The sequence below is a fragment of the Canis lupus genome, chromosome 32 (assembly GCF_011100685.1).
Source record: "Canis lupus familiaris isolate Mischka breed German Shepherd chromosome 32, alternate assembly UU_Cfam_GSD_1.0, whole genome shotgun sequence".
NCBI classification, from domain to species: domain Eukaryota; kingdom Metazoa; phylum Chordata; class Mammalia; order Carnivora; family Canidae; genus Canis; species Canis lupus.
The window spans coordinates 33,096,462-33,116,631 of NC_049253.1; the positions used below are offsets into that span (position 1 = coordinate 33,096,462).

General features: G+C 36.7%; 1 protein-coding gene across 6 annotated transcripts in view; it reads left to right on the forward strand.

Annotated features, from left to right (window-relative positions):
* The window catches only part of LIN54 (lin-54 DREAM MuvB core complex component), a 66,027-nt gene that overhangs the window by 32,763 nt on the left and 13,094 nt on the right, over positions 1 to 20,170 (forward strand). For all 6 annotated transcript variants that reach the window (XM_038582264.1, XM_038582267.1, XM_038582263.1 and 3 more), the window contains exons 5-7: positions 13,981 to 14,197; positions 19,117 to 19,190; positions 19,346 to 19,543. In XM_038582264.1, coding sequence (XP_038438192.1) covers positions 13,981 to 14,197; positions 19,117 to 19,190; positions 19,346 to 19,543 — 489 coding nt within the window. The remainder of the gene's footprint in view (positions 1 to 13,980; positions 14,198 to 19,116; positions 19,191 to 19,345; positions 19,544 to 20,170) is intronic.

Genomic DNA, 20,170 nt, shown 5'->3' on the forward strand with positions numbered 1-20,170 from the left:
TTTGCCTTGCCTGTGGTAAATAATTGAACCATCACCTAGCCATTTAGGATGCCGACTGCCATGTGAGAAATTTCAGAGCATAAACTATGTATGTATGGGTAGATTAAGAAAAGGTTAAAAAAGAAAAGTTTCTTACTTCTCTGATTTCTATGACCAGTGTATAACTTCTTGAACTCTTCCTACTTTTGGGTCTTCTAGCTTAGAAGAATTCTCTGAAGTTTTTATAATTAAATTCTAGATTCAACATTTTACTATAGTTGCTTTGTCATTTATCTATCTGTCCCAATATCCATTAATCACCTTTTTAAAATGCATTTCAAAGTAAGTTGTACATGTCCAGTATACTTCTTCCCAAATGTTTTATCAAACATACCACTAACTAGAATTGACTGTTCAGAGGTTTTTCATTTGAGGTGAAATTTATGTATGCGGAAATATGCAAATCTTAAAGGTATCATTAGATGAGTTCAGATGAAATGCATATATCTATGCAACCCAAATCTCTGTTAAGATAAAAACATTGTTGTCATTGATGGAAGTTAAACATTTTTTTCCTGATTGTTTTTGAATGTATCTAGATAAATAAGGCACCTATCATTTGACAGGTTTTGGTAAACAAAATTTTTTAAAAATACCAGTCTTGAGGGGCACCTGGGTGGCTCAGTCAGATAAGCATCTGTCTTTGGGTCAGGTCATGATCCCAGGGTCCTGGGATTGAGCCCCATGTTGGCTCCTTGCCAGTGGGGGGCCTGTTTCTTCCTCTCCTCCCTGCCTGTGCTCTCTCTCACTCTCTGTCTCAAATAAAAATCTTTTAAAAAGACTTTTTTAAACCAAAATCTGTCAAATGATAGGTGCCTTGTTTATCTAGATACATTTGAAATATTTATAATAGGCCCGAAATTACAGTAAAATAATGTTCTCAGTCTCCCTGAAGGTTATCTCTATTCTAGCCAACTGGAAGGGAAAAGACATGGAAAAATGCATGTGAGAGGCTTTTTTATGACCCAGACCTGGAAATATGCATCCATTCACTTCACTAGCTAAAACTGGGTTGCGTGGTCTCACCTTAACAAGGGAGGCTAGGAAATATGATTGGCTGTATGTCTAGGAAGTAGAAGAGACTATGGATTTTAGTTAGCAGGAAGTAGCCTGTAGCATAATCATTCCATATATAACATAAGAGTGCTACATTAACGTAGGTAATTGACATTAGTCAGGAAACTGGGAACCTGAACAATAATGAGAGATACTCTTCCATTGTGTGTTTCTCAGTGGCTATCAGTATTTATTGAGGTCAGTGTGTTCCCTGTGCTGAGGCTATGGGAACTATAGAAGAGCTTACAGTGGCTGGGCGCACAAAATGGAATGCATATTAAACAATTTTGAATAATGAAATAGGTGCTTGGTTGTATGGTACAGACAAGATGGTTTGAAACTAAAGAGAGTTAACTCCTGGTATTCCTTCATTCACCATTTACACAGATATTTAATCAATGCCTACTATATGTTAGGGGCTCTGTTGTGAAACAAGGGAAAGCAAAAATAGAAGTGTGGGCCTAAAGTCTATGGAAGTTATGGGAGGCAGTGTGATAGAAATGAATCAAATAATTATACAAATATATAAAGTTGCAAAACCATGAAAAGACTCATGGTGGCACAAGATCCTATGCAAGAGATTCAACACAGGATGATTTAAGAAGGCATCCCTGAGCTAAGGTTTTGTATGGGTGTGAATTAGAGTGGATGTCAGCCACAAGAGTAGAGAACTAGAGCTGGAATAATGTATATGTGGAACAGTAAGACAACTACTCTGATCAGAATTAGTAATGTGTTGGAGCGAATGGAGAGCGTATAAAGATAGGTTGGATTATGGATAATTTTCAAAACAAGGCAAATTTAGACAATTTTGTGATTAAATGGAGACTCATGGAACGTTTTTGAGGCAACAAGAGCTATAATCAAAATATTAAAGTGAAGTTTGCAAAAAATTTAGCAGTCTCTAGTGGCAGGTAGAGGCTAGTCATAAAGATGATTGAGTTTGTTTTGTAGATATCCAGGCAGGAAGTGATATGAACAATGACAATATCAAAAAGTTGAGTTAGAACAATTTGGGGACAGAGATTCAGGATAGCCTTTGCTTTCGCTATGAAGCTCTTACATGTTTGAGTTGGAGGTGATCGTGGTTGTAATAAGTACAATTTGAAGTGAAGGGTGTCTGTTTTCCTGATAAACTTTGACATAGATTGTTGTAAGATTAATAATAGTTGGAGTTGAGATGATTACAGATTATAGGCTTCACTGATTCTGTTGCCTGAAGCTTAATTTTGTTTTTAGCTCCTCCTACCAGTACCCATTAACCAGGTTATAGGAGCAGGAGGAATAAATGAGAATTTTTTTTAAACAATTTTATTTATTCATGAGAGATACAGAGAGGCAGAGGGAGAAGCATGGTCCCTGCGGGGACCCCGATGCAGGACTCAATCTGGGGACCCCAGGATCACACCTTGAGGTGAAGACAGACGATGCTCAACCCCTGAGCCACGTAGGTGTCCCAATGAATGAGAATTTATTTTCTTTTCTGTTATACTGGTTTTGTTTTATGCTTTTATAATTATGTTGATTGAACACCTGTGGGGTCCTGTGGCCTTATTATTAAAAACTTACTATAGCAACTTAAAATTTTTTTTTTTTTTAAGAAACATTTGATTTTTTTTAAAGATTTTTTATTTATTTATTCATAGAGACACAGAGAGAGAATGAGAGGCAGAGACACAGGCAGAGGTAGAAGCAGGCTCCATGCAGAGAGCCCGACGTGGGACTTGATCCAGGGTCTCCAGGATCACGCCCTGGGCTGCAGGCGGCACTAAACCACTACACCACCGGGGCTGCCTGCAACTTAAAATTTTTTAAAGATTTATTTATTTATTTAGAGAGTGAGAGCGAGGCAGGGGAAGGGGCAGAAGGAGAGGGAAAGATGATCTTAGGCAGACTCCACAGTGAGTGTGGATCCCAGCACCCGGCTTGATCTCTCAGGATCCTGAGATCATGACCTGAACCAAAACCAGGAAGTCAGATGCTTAACTGCTGTGCTACCCAGGCACCCCTAAAATTAAATATTAAACGTCTAAAAATGTTAGTTAGAATAGTGTAATTAACCCACATGTACATGTACCCTTTACCCAACTTTAAAATTATCAGCTTTACCTTCTTTCCATCTATAACCTCCTACCACCTTGTTTGTTTTTTTTTAAGTAAATCATGCCATTTCAAAAAAAAAAAAATCATGCCATTTCATGTGCAGATACTTCTTTATGTGTATAAAAGGATTTTTTTTTTACTTACATTCCTTTAATGCCATTAAATACCTAGTTAATTTGTATTTCCCTAATCATCATATTTATTTTTACACTATGTGAATTTGAGATTCAGATTAAGTTTGTGAAAAGATCAATATTTCTTTTAGTTTTTTCATCTTCCCTTTTCTTCTCTTGCCCTTTAAAAAAAAATTGGGTTGTTTATATCCTATAGTTTTTCATAGGCTTGTTGCATTCCTTTGGTGCTGTTTAGTTTCAGGAATTGCTGGAATGGAACCCAGATGGCTCCTGTATCTTTAGACTTCACCATATGTTTTGTAAATACTTTCTCCCCCTGTGTGACTTATCTTTTATATTCTCAGCAGTATCTTTTGTAGGGCAGAAATTTGTAATATTAATGAAGTTTGACTTACCAATTTTTTCTTTTCGTGGATCATGGTTTTGGTATTGAATCTAAAACCAAACCCGGGATCCCTGGGTGGCGCAGCGGTTTAGCGCCTGCCTTTGGCCCAGGGCGCGATCCGGGAGACCCTGGATCGAATCCCACCTCGGGCTCCCGGTGCATGGAGCCTGCTTCTCCCTCTGCCTGTGTCTCTGCCTCTCTCTCTCTCTCTCTCTCTCTCTGTCTATCATAAAAAAATAAAATAAATAAAATAAAATAAAAAATAAAACCAAACCCAAGGTAAACTAAATTTCCTCCTGTGTTATCTTCCAGGAGTTTTATTGTTTGTTTCATAATTTTAGAATTTTAGACCTGAGTCCATATGAAAGATTTCTGTGTCAAGAAACACTTTTTTGCATGTGGATGTCCTATTGTTCTAGCACCATTTGTTGAAAAAACTATCTCTGTTGAATTATTTTTGCTACTTTGTCAGAGATTAGTTGATCATATTTATGTGAGTCTGTTTCTGTGCTCTCCTGTTTAATCAGTCACTTTTAGCCTTTGCTAATCTCATTGATTAAAAGATCTCACATAGACTTTCTTTTTTAATTATTTATGTCTTTGTGTCTTCTGCACTCCTCTACTGTGCACTCTGATGCCCTACGTTTTCTTCTAAGAGTTTTTAGTATTAGATCTTACATTTAGATCATAGATCCCTTTTGAGTTAATTTTTGTATTTGATGTTGGGAAAAGATCCAATTTCATTCTTTTTTGTGTGGATATAGTTTTTCTGGCACCATTTGTCTTTTCCACATTGTATGGTCTTGGCACTCTGGTTAAAAATCATTTGACCATATATATTATGCAGGTTTCTTTGTGGACTCCATATATTCTGTTTCACTGATCTGTGTATCTGGCTTTATGCCAATATTGGTTTTTGTTTTTTGGGAGTTTTGTGGTTTTTTTATGTTAAATCTTTGACCTATTTGAAATTTATTACACAGAATGAGTTATAGGGATCCACCTTTTTTCTTTAGACCAAATAGCTAGTTCATATCATATATTGAATAGCTCATCATTCTCCATTGATTAGAAATGCCAACTTCCAACATGAACTGTTCTGTATATAGATTCTTTTTAATTCTCCAAGTAGTTTATTTCAAAATTATTTTTGTTGTAATACCAAATTTGATCATTTGAAACTTGCTTTACAACATATTGTCTAAGATTCATTTGTGTCACAATCTATAGCTGTAGTTAATTTTTATTGTTCTGTAATTTTATTTCCTTTTCCTTCCTTTTTGATATTGAAGTATGATTAATATACACTGTGATATTAGTTTAGGTGTACAGTATAATGATAGAACAATTCTATACATTATTCAGTTCTCATCATGGTTAAGTGTACTCTTAATCCTCTTTATTTCAACCATCCCCACACCCACCTCCCTCTGGCAACCACCAATTTGTTCTCTGTATTTCAGAGTGGTTTTTGTCTCTTTTTCCTTTGTCCATTTTTTTGTTGTTGTTATATGGTTCTTTTATCTATTCTTTTGATCTTAAGTACTCTGCTCCTAGGCCAGTCCCATACTATTTTATTTATTCTATCTTGATAATGTTGTAATCTTTAGTAGGATTGGTTTCTGACCTTTTCTTTGACCTTTTCTTTGAATGCTTCCATGGATACTAATATTTAAATTACTCATCTTTGTCACTGTAATTCATGACTATAAATAAAACATAAGTTGGGTTAATATCTATAAAAAAGTAGCAAAAGAATGCCTTATAGTTATTTCATAATATTTCACCAGTCAATAAAACAGTGCTGAAAGTTCTGGTATTCATCTCAAGTTTTGACTCTGTCATTAGTGATATAATACATATAATATTTATCTCTTCATATTTTTTCATTTGTCTCTTAGCTTGGAAACATTTTAAAGCTTGCAAATTTGCTTCTTGGTAGGTTTATTTATTTTAATAACCTGAAGTTTGGTAATTCGGATAATGTAACCATAATTTTTCCATGATGATAAGCTCTATAAACATTCTGTCACAAATTTTTATTTTTATTTTATTTTATTTTATTTTATTTTATTTTATTTTAGTCACAAATTTTTAAAGACCATATTAATATGGGGGTGTCTGGGTGGCTCAGTTACTTGAAGGTCTGACTCTTGGTTTCATCTCAGGTCACAATCTCATGGGTCGTGGGATTGAGCCGTGCATCAGGTTCCATGCTCAGCAATGGAGTCTGCTTGAAGATTCTCTCCCTCTGCCCCTCCACTGACCCACGTTTGTGTGCGCTCTCTCTTTCTAAAATTAGTAAATATTTTTTTAAAAACCATTACTATGGAACCCTACAAATTTTTTATTTCAAACTATATTACAAACCCATAGTAAGCAAAACAGTATAGTATTGCCATAAATACAGATAGTAGCATAGAGAGCCCAGAAATAATTTACATAGTCATATACGTGGTCAATTAATTTATAACAAAGAAGCCAAAATATAGAATGGGGGAAGGATAGTTTCCTTAATAAATGGTATTAGGAAACTGAATAGCCTAATGTAAAAGAATGAAATTGTACTATTATCTTAACATCATACACAAAAATAAAATAGATTAAAACCTTGAACATAAGGCTTGAAATGATATAACCTAGAAGAAAATAGGGGTCTTTGACATCAGTCTTAGCAATGAATTTTTGAATTCGACACCAAAAGAAACACAACTAAAGCAAAAAATAAGTGGGATTACATCAGACTAAAAAGGACAGCAAAGAAAACCATCAACAAAATGGAAAAGTGACCTATGGAATGGGAGAAAGTATTTGCAAATAACATATGTGATAAAGGGTAATATTGAGGGCATCCTGGGTGGCTCTGGTTTAGTGCCACCTCCAGCCCAGGGTGTGGTCCTGGAGACCCAGGATCGAGTCCCACATTGGGCTCCCTGCATGGAGCCTGCTTCTCCCTCTGCCTGTGTCTCTGCCTCTCTCTTTCTCTCTGTGTCTCATGAATAAATAAATAAAATCTCTAAAAAAGGGGGGGAGGGTAATATTGAAAATCTATAAATAACTTATACAAATCCACTGAGAAAAACCAAACAATCCAATTTAAAAAATGAGCAGAGGAACTGGATTAGATGTCTTTCCAAAGAAAACATACAGATGGCCAACAGGCATGTGAAAAGGTGCTCAGCATCACTAATCACTTGGGAAATGCAAATTAAAACCACAGTGAGATGTCCTCTCATGTGTGTCAGAATGGCTGTTAGCAAAGAAAAGAAACAAGTTTGGCGAGGATATCAAGGGAATGCTGGTGCACTGTTGGTGATAATGTAAATTGGTGTAGCCACTATGGAAAACAGTATGAAGTTTCCCCCAAAATTAAAAATAGAACTCCATCATATAATCCAACAATTCCATTTCTGGGTATTTTTCTGAAGGAAGTAAGATTACCATCTTGAAAAGATGTCTGCACTCTAATGTTTTTTTGCAGCATTATTTACAATAACCAAGACATGAAGACAACCTAAGTGTCCATTGACAGATGAATGGATTAAGAAGATGTGCGAGATACACAGACACACACACCACACACACACCACACACACACAGAGCTCTATCTATCATCTATCTATCTATCTATCTATCTATCTATCTATCTATCTATCTATCTAGTGGAATAGTATTTGGCCGTTTAATTTAGTTTAATTTGGCCATTAAAAAAAAAAGAATAAAATCCTGCCATTTGCCACAACATAGAAGGACTTTGAGGGCATTATGCTAAATGAAGTAAGTCAGACACAGAGAGACAGATACTGTGTGATCTCACTTATATGTAGAATCTTGAAAAATGAACTCATAGATACAGAGAACAGATTAGTGTTTGCTGTGGGGGGGTGGTGGTGGTGGTGGTGGGTGAAATGGGTGAAGGTGATCAAATGTACAAAGTTCCAGTTATAAATAAGTTCTGGGAATGTAATGTAAGCATGATGACTTTAGTTAGCAATAATAATGTAGTGTATATTTGAAAGTTGCTGAGAGTAGATTTCAAAAGTTCTCATCACAAGAAATATCTCATTATGTCCTGTGATGGACTTAACTTATTATGGGAATCAGTTTGCAATATGTAACATATATGAAATCATTATTCTGTATACCTAAAACTTAATGAAATGTTAAATGTCAATTACATTTCAATAAAGAAAAACATAAGCTGTACCCTCTTAGAAAATTATGCCAAAATTAGCTGCCATTTACCTAGATTCTTTTTTTTTTTTTTTTCTTTGTAAGATTTTATTTCTTTATTCATGAGAGACACAGAGAGATGCAGAGACATAGGCAGAGGGAGAAGCAGGCTCCCCGCGGGGAGTCTGATGAGGGACTTGATCCCAGGACTTCAGGATTACAACCAGAGCTGAAGGCAGGCTCAACTGATGAGCCACCCAGGTGCCCCCCATTTACCTAGATTCAAAATGAGTTTTAAGTAATGTTCTATGTAGAAATACATATGAATTGCTACTTTAAGAGATTTCACGAATATTTATGGTACAGGTTGCTTAGGATTGATTATGTCTGCTCTACCATTCTTTATTACAATTTCTTGTGAAAAACTGTTTCCTATAGGTTGTCTTCATATAATATTGTCTGCCTTTCTCTTGGCACCAATATATTTTTTGTAATAAAGAAAAATTTCCTCCCCATATGTTACTGTTAAGTAAGTTTGAGAAACACTATATACCATACCCATCTAGGAAATTTATAGTGGTCATTAGTGTAGTAAGGGCTCTTAGAAGGCTTTTGTTTAACTTTACCTTAGGGTTTCATAAATTAATATGACAAAGTAGGCTGTTTCATGTAATATTTAATCCTGAAGAGCTAATATTTAATGAAACAAACACACTTTGGTAAACACTACCCAATTAGCTTTAAGGAAAATATTGTTCTGATTTTGCAGTAGATTAAACAAAGGCCATCTTAATATCTTTTTGAAACAGCACAATTTGTGCAGGTGTCTCAAAGCACCATACAGATTTCAGTTAGTGGTAATGTTCTCCCTTATATAGTGGAGAAACAGATATAAAAAAGCATTAGATTACTTGCCAAAATACACACAATTGAGACTAACTGGAACCAGAGCCCATATGTCCAAACAATGATTTCTAAGCAGTATTTACAAACAGAACCAAATATGGAACCCTATAAACTCATTGTTTTTGGATATTGGTTGAGCCTTTTCTCTCCCTCTCTCCTCCACTCCCTCCCCCCTACCTCCCACTCTCCCCTTCACAGAATAGAATAAGAATATTCATTTGCAGAATTAGAAAAGTATTTTCTTTCTTTCCTTTTAGGTAAACTTTAGTTAAGCAAGGACTTTTGTCATTTGCTAATTGTAACACATGATGTTAATCTGTAAATAGAAGTAGCTTAGGAAATAGTACAAATACAATCTTTCAAGTCCATGAATTTGAAGGAAACCCTTAACATGATAAATGTTGCTATTTTGAATTTAAATTAAGATAGTTGCTTTTGGTGATGCCTGGGTAGCTCAGTGGTTCAGTGTCTGCCTTCAGCTTAGGTAGTAATCCTGGGGTCCTAGGATCAAGTCCCTCATCAGGCTCCCTATAGGGAGCCTGCTTCTCCCACTGCCTGTGTCTCTGCCTCTCTCTGTGTGTCTCATGAATAAATAAATAAAATCTTAAAAAGAAAAAAAGTTGCTTTAACCCAGGTGTTAAGGATGTTTTTTCTTTTTTTTTTTAATTTTTATTTATTTATGATAGTCACACACACAGAGAGAGAGAGAGAGAGAGGCAGAGACATAGGCAGAGGGAGAAGCAGGCTCCATGCACCGGCAGCCCGACGTGGGATTCGATCCCGGGTCTCCAGGATCGCGCCCTGGGCCAAAGGCAGGCGCTAAACCGCTGTGCCACCCAGGGATCCTAACCCAGGTGTTAAGGATGTTAATCAGAAAATAGAGATACCTGAATTTTTTTAATTAAAAAAATATTTTATTATTATTTTTTATTTTTGAGAGAGCATTCATGCACAGGGCAGGGCAGGGTGAGGAGGGGTTGCTTGAGGGAGAGGGAGAGAGAGAATCCCAAGCAGGCTCCACAGCCAGCATGGAGCCCCATGGGATCTCACAACGCTGAGATCATGATGTGAGCTGAAATCAAAAGTCAGATGTTTACCTGACTGAACTACCCAGGCTTCCCAAGAGATACCTGAAGATTTTTATTGAATGAATATTAACTTTTTCTGGTAATGTGGTATATTCAAAGAGGCATTCACAGGTGGTTTATCAGACCACTGTACTTCAAGGAAGGGAACCAACTTGTGAATTCTCAAGTAAATTAAGTATATTCCAATGCCTCTGTCTTTTGCAAAAATAGTAACTGTATAGTATTTCAGGTGTTGGGAAAATGCAGGTTAGTCAGTGGTTGTCAAGAGTTAGGGTTGGTAGGGAGGGTATAACTATAAAGGGTGGTGCTAGAGAGCTTCTTTGTGGTGATGGAACAATTTTGTATCTTGATAATTGTATGAAAACTTGTATAAAAACTGGGGAGATCTGAATAAGTTCTGTTTTGTAGTTTAGTTAATAGTATTGTGCCAATTTCCTGTTTTGATAGTGTTCTGTGGTTATGTAAGATTTTACTCTATTGGGGAAAGTGTGCATAGGAACTCTGTTTTGTAACTTTGAGTCTAAAATTGTTTTAAAAACATTTAAAAATATGTTTATACTTATATTCAGCATACTGATGAAAAAAATACTTTCAGTGTTTCTTAGGGACAAATGCGCAACTTTAGTTAACAGAGTTCTTGAGGACTGGATACTATTTACTTTTATTTAGTCATTTAATAACTATTCATTAAGCATGGACAGCTGAAGGGGTTATGATGTCCTAGTTAAAAGAATGGAGTTTAGAGTTGGGACTGGTTCAAATCCTGGCTCTGCTACTTTTTAGCTTTGTGACCTTAACTAAGAAACTAGTTTCTCCCATCTGTAATGGGCATAATGATGATACAAACAGCAACAGACATTGAGCATTGTAATATATGACATTATTATTTGTACTTCATATAATCTAACTCATTTAATTCTTGTAACAATCCTGTAAGAAAGGTATTCTTTTCACATTTTCAGATGAGAAAACTTAGGCACAGAGTTTAGTTGCTTGCACAGTCACGCAACTAGGAATGTTGTAGCTTAGGTTAAAACCCTGGCTATTGCTATTTTCTGTTTTTGGCTATACAGAATGAGCTTGTTGCAGACCAGACACCAGAAGCCATATTCATGAAGTGAAGAGAAGCCTAGAGAAGTCAGCCCCATGTTCACTGTTGCATCTTCTCCTTAGGGCATTTCTTGATTTGTAATTGTGGCTGAGAGACTGAGGTGAGGAGCAGAAAGTGGCTATAGAAAGGCTAAGTTGGGATCCCTGGGTGGCGCAGCGGTTTGGCGCCTGCCTTTGGCCCAGGGTGCGATCCTGGAGACCCGGGATCGAATCCCACGTCGGGCTCCCGGTGCATGGAGCCTGCTTCTCCCTCTGCCTATGTCTCTGCCTCTCTCTCTCTCTCTCTCTCTCTCTCTGTGACTATCATAAATAAATAAAAATTTAAAAAAAAAAAGTCTTAAGTTGCTGAGTGGAGCTGTCTTACAGATCTCATGAAAAAAAAAAAAATTAGATTCAGGCCCAACAAGGAGGAGGAAGCCAGTTCTTAATTGGTGTCACTATATGGGGTGAGAGTAAAGCAGAAGTAGACAAGGCTTCTGGAATACTGAGGCTCTGCTTCAAGCCAGCTCCAGTTTGATTGGTTTAGGATAATCTGTCTCTACTTTTAACTGTCTGCCAGAAGCCAAAGTGAATTACCTCTGGAGAAATATGACATCATTCAGAGCCTCAAATTATGCTTAAGTTTTTATAAACAATGTCTGGTGTTGAGTCAGAAATCATCAGGCACACCAGGCAACCAGACCTAATTATTCAAAACAAAGAAATATAGGTAATGGAGTTATCAGACTTAGACTTAAAATAACTAAGATTAATATATTCAGAAATTTATTTAACAAGATGAAGAATTTCAGCAGAGTTCGAAACTTTGAAGAAGGAATCCGATGAACTGGAAGTTAGTGTAACATTGTGTATCAAGTATGCCTCAGTTGAAAAAAAAAAAGAATCAGATGACTGTTTTCAAACTGGAAACTTAAAAGACTAGACATTTTTGGGGAAACAAAATGAAGAGAATTCTTCATTAGCAGTTCCACACGTAAGGAAATCCTCAACTGAGTTCTTTAGGCAGAAGGAAAATGATCCTAAAAATCATGCTTTGAAGCAGGAAGATACAGGAAGGACAGAAAGGGCAAATTTTCAATAATATGTAAATGAATGTTTTGAGGACATTAGCATTATGTATAGAATTAGAATACTTAACAGTAGCACAAAGATGGGGCAATAGTAAAAGGTGTTAGTGTTTTATGGTTCTTTCATTTCCTGGGTGATATGTAAAGTACTAATTTAATTCCTATATTGTACATTGTAATCTCTAGAGTGACCAGTAAAAGATTAGTAACATAATGTATAAATAAAAAGCTAATATGGGGAGGGATAGTGAAATAAATATTTAACCCAAAAGAAAGAATAAGAAAAAAGGAACAGAACAGGGTAAGTGGTTCAAATAGGAAACAGTACAATGGTGGATTTAAATCCAGATCTTTAAGTAACTATGTTAGATGTAAGCAGACATATACTGATTTAAAAATACAGTCAAGTCTGATTTTTGTTTTAAAGACCCAATTATATATATCTTGTAAGAGCTGTAGCTTGAAGCTTAGGATGCAGAAAAATTGAAAGAGTCGGAAAAAAAGATAGGCTCTGCAAACTTAAACCAGCTCCTGTACTAGTGCCATGCTCTACCTAACTCATAATGTGGCTGCTAGATTTAAATCAGATAATCTTATTTAGAGTTTTAAAAGCACTGTTCTTCATACATATTAAGGACCCAATAAATTTACTGTGCTTGAGGCACCTTGTTTTAAGATAGTATTTTTTTCCATTTTGAGCTGATATAGGAAGGGCTAGGTCTCTTACATCACTGTATATATTTGTCTCATGCTTGCTTTATTTTTCAGTAGCTAACATATGTACACATTTTATCCTTTTCTTCTATATTCATTTAATCCACTGACTGTTTGGCTGTTGTCTCTTCCCTTTGTTATAAATCTGCTTTGTGGTGCCTCTGCCCGGTGATAACACATGAATCGTTTTATGCTGCAGTAATCTCCTTTGACTATTGCCTGTAGAATTTCCACACTAAAAGACATTCTTCTCTTTTTTTTCCTGAGCTTTTATGAAAATGTTCAAATTCTTAACTATTCTTTCATAAATTATATACGTAATATGGATTTCCTCCATCATGTCAATTGTCTTTTAGCATGAGGGCTCTTTGGAAGATAGGTGGGGATATAATTCTTCATAAAATAATACTGTAGAACTGATTGAGAATCTGGTCTGGATCTTTGCTTTGTAGAAGAGTCTGTTGTATATTGGTTAAATGTCAACTGAAGACATCTTAGAAGACTTCTGTTCTGCCCCTGATGTTTCATTTAGCTTTTTGGGAAGTCCCATTGCTGTTTATCAGAACAAGGGAAGAGATTAAAAATCATTAAAATGATTATATCGACTCAAGTTTGAATCTCTCAAAATCAGTTTCCCTAGACAACCAAAACTGGGATAATTTTGGACCAAGTTTGGCCCTTTACCCATATGTTATTGGGTACATTTGTATCTGTGGAAACAATTGAATTGACTAGACTTAATGAGGGTATAAGATGGCTTTTCTTTGGGTTTTTTTCTTTTTTAGAACGTGTAGAAATGAAATTTGTCCTAGTTAATTTGGTGCGTAGCAATAAGGACAAGTGTCTGCATCTTCTCTATGTTGAATATGAGGCTTAATTCTGGGAGTTTTAAAATAATTCTTTTCTCATAAATATTAACAAAATTGAGTAAGTTCTTATAATTTAAGTAATAATTTCTTCATAGCAAGTCATCTGACCTGGATTCTCAAGGAAGTAACTACTAGAGATGGAAGGTAGAAATTAATTTTGGTTTCACCTCTGTATTCATTACTATTCTTTTCATTTCTCTTTGAACAGGTTGTTCCTTGCAACAGCTTTTGATGAAATACAGGAACATACATTTTTACTTGAGCAATTGTTATAAGTTAAAAGGGTAGGAAAGTTAAATCCCAGATTAATGATAGCCATGTTGTATTGTTTAATAGGCAGTGAAATCAGCTGTGCAGACCATCACTGTTGGAGGCGTGAGCACGTCACAGTTTAAGACAATTATTCCTCTGGCAACTGCTCCCAATGTCCAGCAGATTCAAGTGCCTGGAAGCAAGTTTCATTATGTCCGACTTGTCACTGCCACAACAGCCAGTAGCTCAACCCAGCCAGTTAGTCAGAATCCCAGTACAAACACTCAACCTCTCCAGCAAGGTTAGTAACCGTTTCTTAAAAGCAGTAATTAATTCTTTGAACATTATTAAAGAACATTGATCCTTTTCTTGCTGAAATCCTACTATGTATGGCATTTCAGTTGAGAGTATGAATCAGCAACTGTTGTAGAAAACAGTGAAATAGAATCATAGTTGTATATAGAGTATTTCACTCTGCTAGAAGTGCACAGTGTCCTGTACTACCAGACCATTGGAATTATTCATCAATTTGTGGGTAGCCATTATATTGCTGGTTTATAAGCCTACCATTTCTGCTAGTGGGACAAATTTAGATGAAGCCAAATTACCTAATTTTCTAAACTGTGAAGCTGCTTGGTAGGGGACTACCAACTGAATCAATTGAAATCAATTGAAATGACTAGTAGGCAAGGTATAAATAATAAGAACTTGATACCACTTTCATCCTTTATTTATTTTGAATCTGTAATTGCTAATAAAAAGCAATTAAAATGTTCTCTTATTTTGCATAGTTCTGCTTTTCCTGGAGAATATTCCTGTTTGTAGACCTTCCATTTTCTATTTCTGTTTAAACCATCCTGTCACCTGATACATATACACAGACACACACACAACCACTCTTCATGTTTATCTACTTGTTAGAAATTGAACGCTGTGAAAGGATCAGGGCAGTTTATATTTTAGGGCCTAATTTTTTGTCTTAGAAGACTACTTCATATACCATTGATGTCAAAAAGCAGTTGATGGCAAGTAAATGATTTATTATTTACTGGATGTAAATAAAAGAATTAAAGACCACTTGTTTGCTCTTTCATTTTTATTAAGGGATAAGAGGGTTGGAGCTATATATTGCTGATAGCTAGTTCACCTGAGGGAAACTGGAAGAGAAAACTATTTTTTAAATTACTGATGGGATAAACTAAAGGATACGTGGAGGACACAATATTTTAGTATATATTCTATTAAAATTGGACCCATCAAGTATTTATATTTTGTAATCCTCTTTAAACTGATTTTGGAAGAAAATCTTTTATTTTGATGTCCTTAATGAAAGGAAGATGAAAGTTGCTTATTGCTAAAGGAACCAGGTGTGATATTCTCTCAATACTTAAACTTAGCAGGGTACTAAAAGAGGTGCTGCAAGTGTGGTTTACTTAGATAGTCAGAATGATAGGAGTCATTAGATACAGTTGGTTGGATTTAATGTGTATATGGTCTTGTGTGTACCCTATGGTGAGATCCATTTCCAGTGTAATGTTAACACTAATTGTCAATAAGAAGCCTTTGGTACAAGTAGAAAAGACCCTGAAGATCCAGGAAGAGTGGAGGAATAGGTTGAACATTTCATAATTCTAGTGTATTTATAGGTACCTTCTTTTCCAAGTTTATATCTTTTTGTCTCTCTCTATAGCTCTGTTCTCTTTGCCTCCTAGAACTTCCTCACACACACACACACACACACACACACACACACACACCTCCCTCTTTTTCCCTGCTACTTTTTTTTCTTTTGCTTTCTACCTTCAACTTTCCCTCCCTGTCATCTCTGTCTCTCAGCTTCTTTGGTTCTCCCTATATGTACCCTCTCCCCACTCACATGCACAACCACCCATGTGATTGCCCTTATGCCCATATTTTTCTCTTTTTGCTCTCCTATCCCATAAGAGACCTAGGAATACATAATATACATTATTTCACAGGAATAATAAATTTGTAATTTTTATTAGAGACAACACGAAAATTATTGCTCTAGTCCATCAAATGTGTTAATATGTCTTTCTAAGGGCTTAATTTCCAATAAGGGATTTCCTTATGCCAAAGGGAGTTGAGCTCATCTTGTACATTTCCCACCAAACTGTTCAAAGCCAGTATCCACAGGCTCCACCATGTTAACTGCTGGCTAAATAGCAGCACAGTAAAAATCCAGAAGAATTCATGGTTAATCTCTTTAGAATGTAATCTCCTGCCATCTTGGTGAGGAAGTCAATTTAAGAAATTAAAAAGCCTTAAACACTTGCATGTGTGGTTTTCTAAAATTTGGAAGGAGGCTGTTCTCAAAGGTTTATTCAGAATTTCTGTTAAAGACCAAAAAAGAAAAGATTGTTCCAGTTTCTGTGAAAATGGCAGTAATAGTAATGTGGGACTATGCTCAAAAGTTAAGAAGGAGAAATACAGACTGTTGATATAGTTGAGTAATACCAATATGTCCCCCTTTCCATAGGTAATTTGTAGTGTTCTCTTTTCTGACCACTTCATTTTATATTTTATTTCCTAGGTTATAGTGAAAACTCAGCACACAGATGTCAAGCTAATGTAAACCTAGAGTTCCCAAATTCTCTAGCTTGCCCACAACATGGAGACAGTTACCCTTTCTTTATTATCCAAATAGAAATCATCTGTTCTTCTGTCCCTTGATGTGACTGAGGGCAGGCCACACACTCCTTCCCATTGTTGCAGAGACCACCAGGAAGTTCTTACTTTCTGGTTGTTAGGGCCACTTCAGAACTGCTGCTCAGTGTGCTCCTGGAGTGATGAGCAACATCTCCTCTCCAAGGAGCAAGTGCTGTAGGGGGTCTACTCTTCTGTGTTCCAAGCAGGAATTAAGGCTTTTCATTCCTTTCAGTTCACCTTTTAATTCTTTTTAGTATTGCTGAGACCAGTCTACAGTGGTTATTAGGACTAAAGCTACAGCAAATGAAGAGAATCAGAACAGCAAATAATTTTAAATCAGGTATCAGATGTCACTGCTCCTGTAATTCATGGTCCTATACTCTTTTTGTATAACCATCTTATTGAGATGCAATTCGTGTCTACTATAAAAATTTACCCTTGTTAAGCATACAGTTCAGTGATTTTTAGTGTATTGAGCGAGGTGCGGTCATCAGCACTAGAGCACCTTCTGGAGGTATCCCATTTCCCCCTTCCCCTTCTGTCCCCTTGCTGCAGGGGGGGGGCCCCCCCGCTCCCTTTTAGTTCAGAATGCTGTCACATGTTCTTCCAGGATGCTCAACTTTGTGTCTTTAGCCATCAAGTCTCCCAAGCATTTTTATTTAAGGAAGTCTGTTCTTTTTCTTTTATTGTTCAGGGACCAGTATAGATCCCATTATCTCAACCTCTCTCTTTCAGACCAGGCTCTAGGTCTTTTTGCATAAATAAAACCGGAAGGGATATCCTTCCTGTCTTTTTTAAATCCCTTTGTTAGATTTTGTAAATGGCAGTAGACGGTATTAAAAATTGTACTACCTGTGCTCCAAACTTACAGGCCTAGTGCCAGTCTCTCCTGAATTTCACCATAGCTTTTCTCTATGGCGGGTTCATCTTCCCTTCAAATCAGCTCATTCTCGAGGTTTTAGTTCTGGTAGCGGTCGTTTTCCTGGTCACTTGAAGCTTAACGCTCACTTATGTATTCTCCCCTTAACACATGCAGTTTCTTGCCATCCACTTGGCAGTTCACATTCCTTTCACCTCCACCCTGTCTCTTGCAACTGCGCTCTCCTGTCTGTCACCTCAGGTAGATCCTCACTTCAGATACTCTTCTAATTTTCCTTGTTTCATGAAACTCCATCCTGTCTTACACACTGCTGCCAAATAGTTTCTCTTTGTGCCAGTCCAGTAATATTTCTGTACTTCGAAATCCTCAGAAACTTCTCACTGCCCACTGAATTTAAAAATACTGATTAGAAGACTGATGAATCACTGGCCTCTACCTCTGAAGCCAATGATACATTAAATGTTATTTAATTGCATTTAAATAAAAATTTTTAAAATAAAGTGGATATACCCCACCACCACCCCGAATAGAGATTAAATATATACATTTCTACCCTGACATTCAAGACTTGTGCTTGCCTAATTTAACCCTAGGTTCCAACTAATCTGATCTGTTCACCACCATTTTGTGAAGTGCTTTGCTATTTTCCGGCATCGGGCCTCCACTTTTCCTGCTTCTGCCTGGAATGTCCTGCTCCAGTCTGTGTGCCCTCTCCTCAACCTGACCATTGATCACAACCCATCTCATACACAGTGCCCTTCATGCATCCTTTCGTATTCCCATCCTCTGCCAATCACACATACGTTCTATCTCCCTTGGACTCTAAAGCGCTTTCTCTGTTTTAACCGTATTTATTTTATTTGGTATTTGTCTAATATGCTTTACTTGAGTTTAATCTCTTTGAGCAAGTGTCTTGTACTCTAGTTTCTCTGGAACATAGTCCACGATGCCATTTGCATAGTTATAATGGTCGTAATAACAATACATTAATGGCAACTAACATTTATTGGGCACTTACTCTTTGTTTGATGCTGTTCTAATAAATTTTCATGGATTAACATATTTAATCCTTATACCCTGTAAGGGAGGTACTAGCCCCATGTTATAGATGAGGATACAGGCAAAGAGAGTTAGAAAGCAGAAGGATTGGGATTTGAGTCTCCAGGGTGTTATGACCTATGAGACCATATTCTTTACCCTCACGCTAGGCTGCCTTTTAGTAGGTACTCTGTAAATAATGAATTATACAAGAATGATATTTTCTCTGGTTTTAATACAAACATGGCAATTAGAGTATAGAACAGTATTGTTACTCAAGCTCCTGAATGGCAGGTTTTTTTTTATTTAAAGGACGTTTCAACTGACTAGATTTCGTAGGGAATGTTAAGTCATCTGAATACAGATAGAAGTGTTTTCAGTAGACTGTCTTAAATGACAAATGTTCTGTTGTAAAGCAGATAAACTATAGCTGCTACTGTAGCCATAAGTTTCCTGGTAGATGGGTTAAGGAATGTTAACAGGTGACTATCCTGATTAAAGATTGCTCCAAATTGGAAACAAATGGAATTCTTTAAGCTCTTTGAGGATATCTTGAGAGAACTAAGTATCTTCAATGTTTCAAGGACTATTTCCTGTAAATAAATTGTCCTTTCCTCCCTTTTTTTAAAAAGCAAAGCCAGTGGTGGTTAATACCACTCCAGTGCGGATGTCAGTTCCACTCGTCTCAGCGCAGACTGTCAAACAGGTGAGTGACACAGAATTTTTTTCTTCAGCATCTCCCAGACAGACAATTCACTTTTAAAATTGAAAGTTAAGATTCACGTAAGAGAGATTTATACTGAATGGAGAAGCTGTAAAATGTATTTTTGTAATCATGGGTATACTTTTTTTTTTTTTAAGGTTGTTCCCAAACCCATCAATCCCACTTCACAAATAGTTACCACCAGCCAGCCACAACAGCGGCTCATCATGCCTGCTACACCACTGCCACAGATCCAGCCAAACCTCACTAACCTGCCACCAGGCACTGTGCTGGCCCCAGCTCCGGGAACAGGGAATGTGGGTTATGCAGTGCTTCCAGCTCAGTATGTTACTCAGGTATGAGGAAAAAAATTGAGCCATTGCATTTCAAAAAGGATAATTTAGTCTAAGATGTATAGCCCTGTAACATTCTGAAAACTACTGAAAAACATCTTACTCAGTATGAGAATGGCTATCTCCAAAATCTTAAGATGCTAACAGAAACTTCTGAATTTATTTTTATGTATCCCTAGCATTTGAAATATCAGCAGAAGTCACATATGCAAGTCAGACACTTGAAAACTGAGATCAGTTTGGTGAGAGGACAGGACTATATAGAGAGAAGGGGGAGATGTTGAAATGAAAGTCAGCAGAATACAAGTGCATTTGGAGAGCGCTGTGACTGTGATCCAACTCTTCCTCACATATGAGGAGGATGCCACTGACTTGCTCCTGGAAAGTGGACTATAAGATGCATTACTAGGTGTCACATTTTAAGTGACCTATCCAGACACACTCATCTGGTCATCTTTAGAGTCAAAGCCATGTATCATCCAACTGGCTGGTGAGGGTTAGGAGTGCTGCTTCTAGGAAGCAGATAGAAATTTTCTTTTTCACATAAGAATCCAGCAAAGTAGCACCATGTTCTAAACTGTTGAATCGATCTCCTCAGATTATAAGAGGGAGAAAGAGAAACCTGAGTAC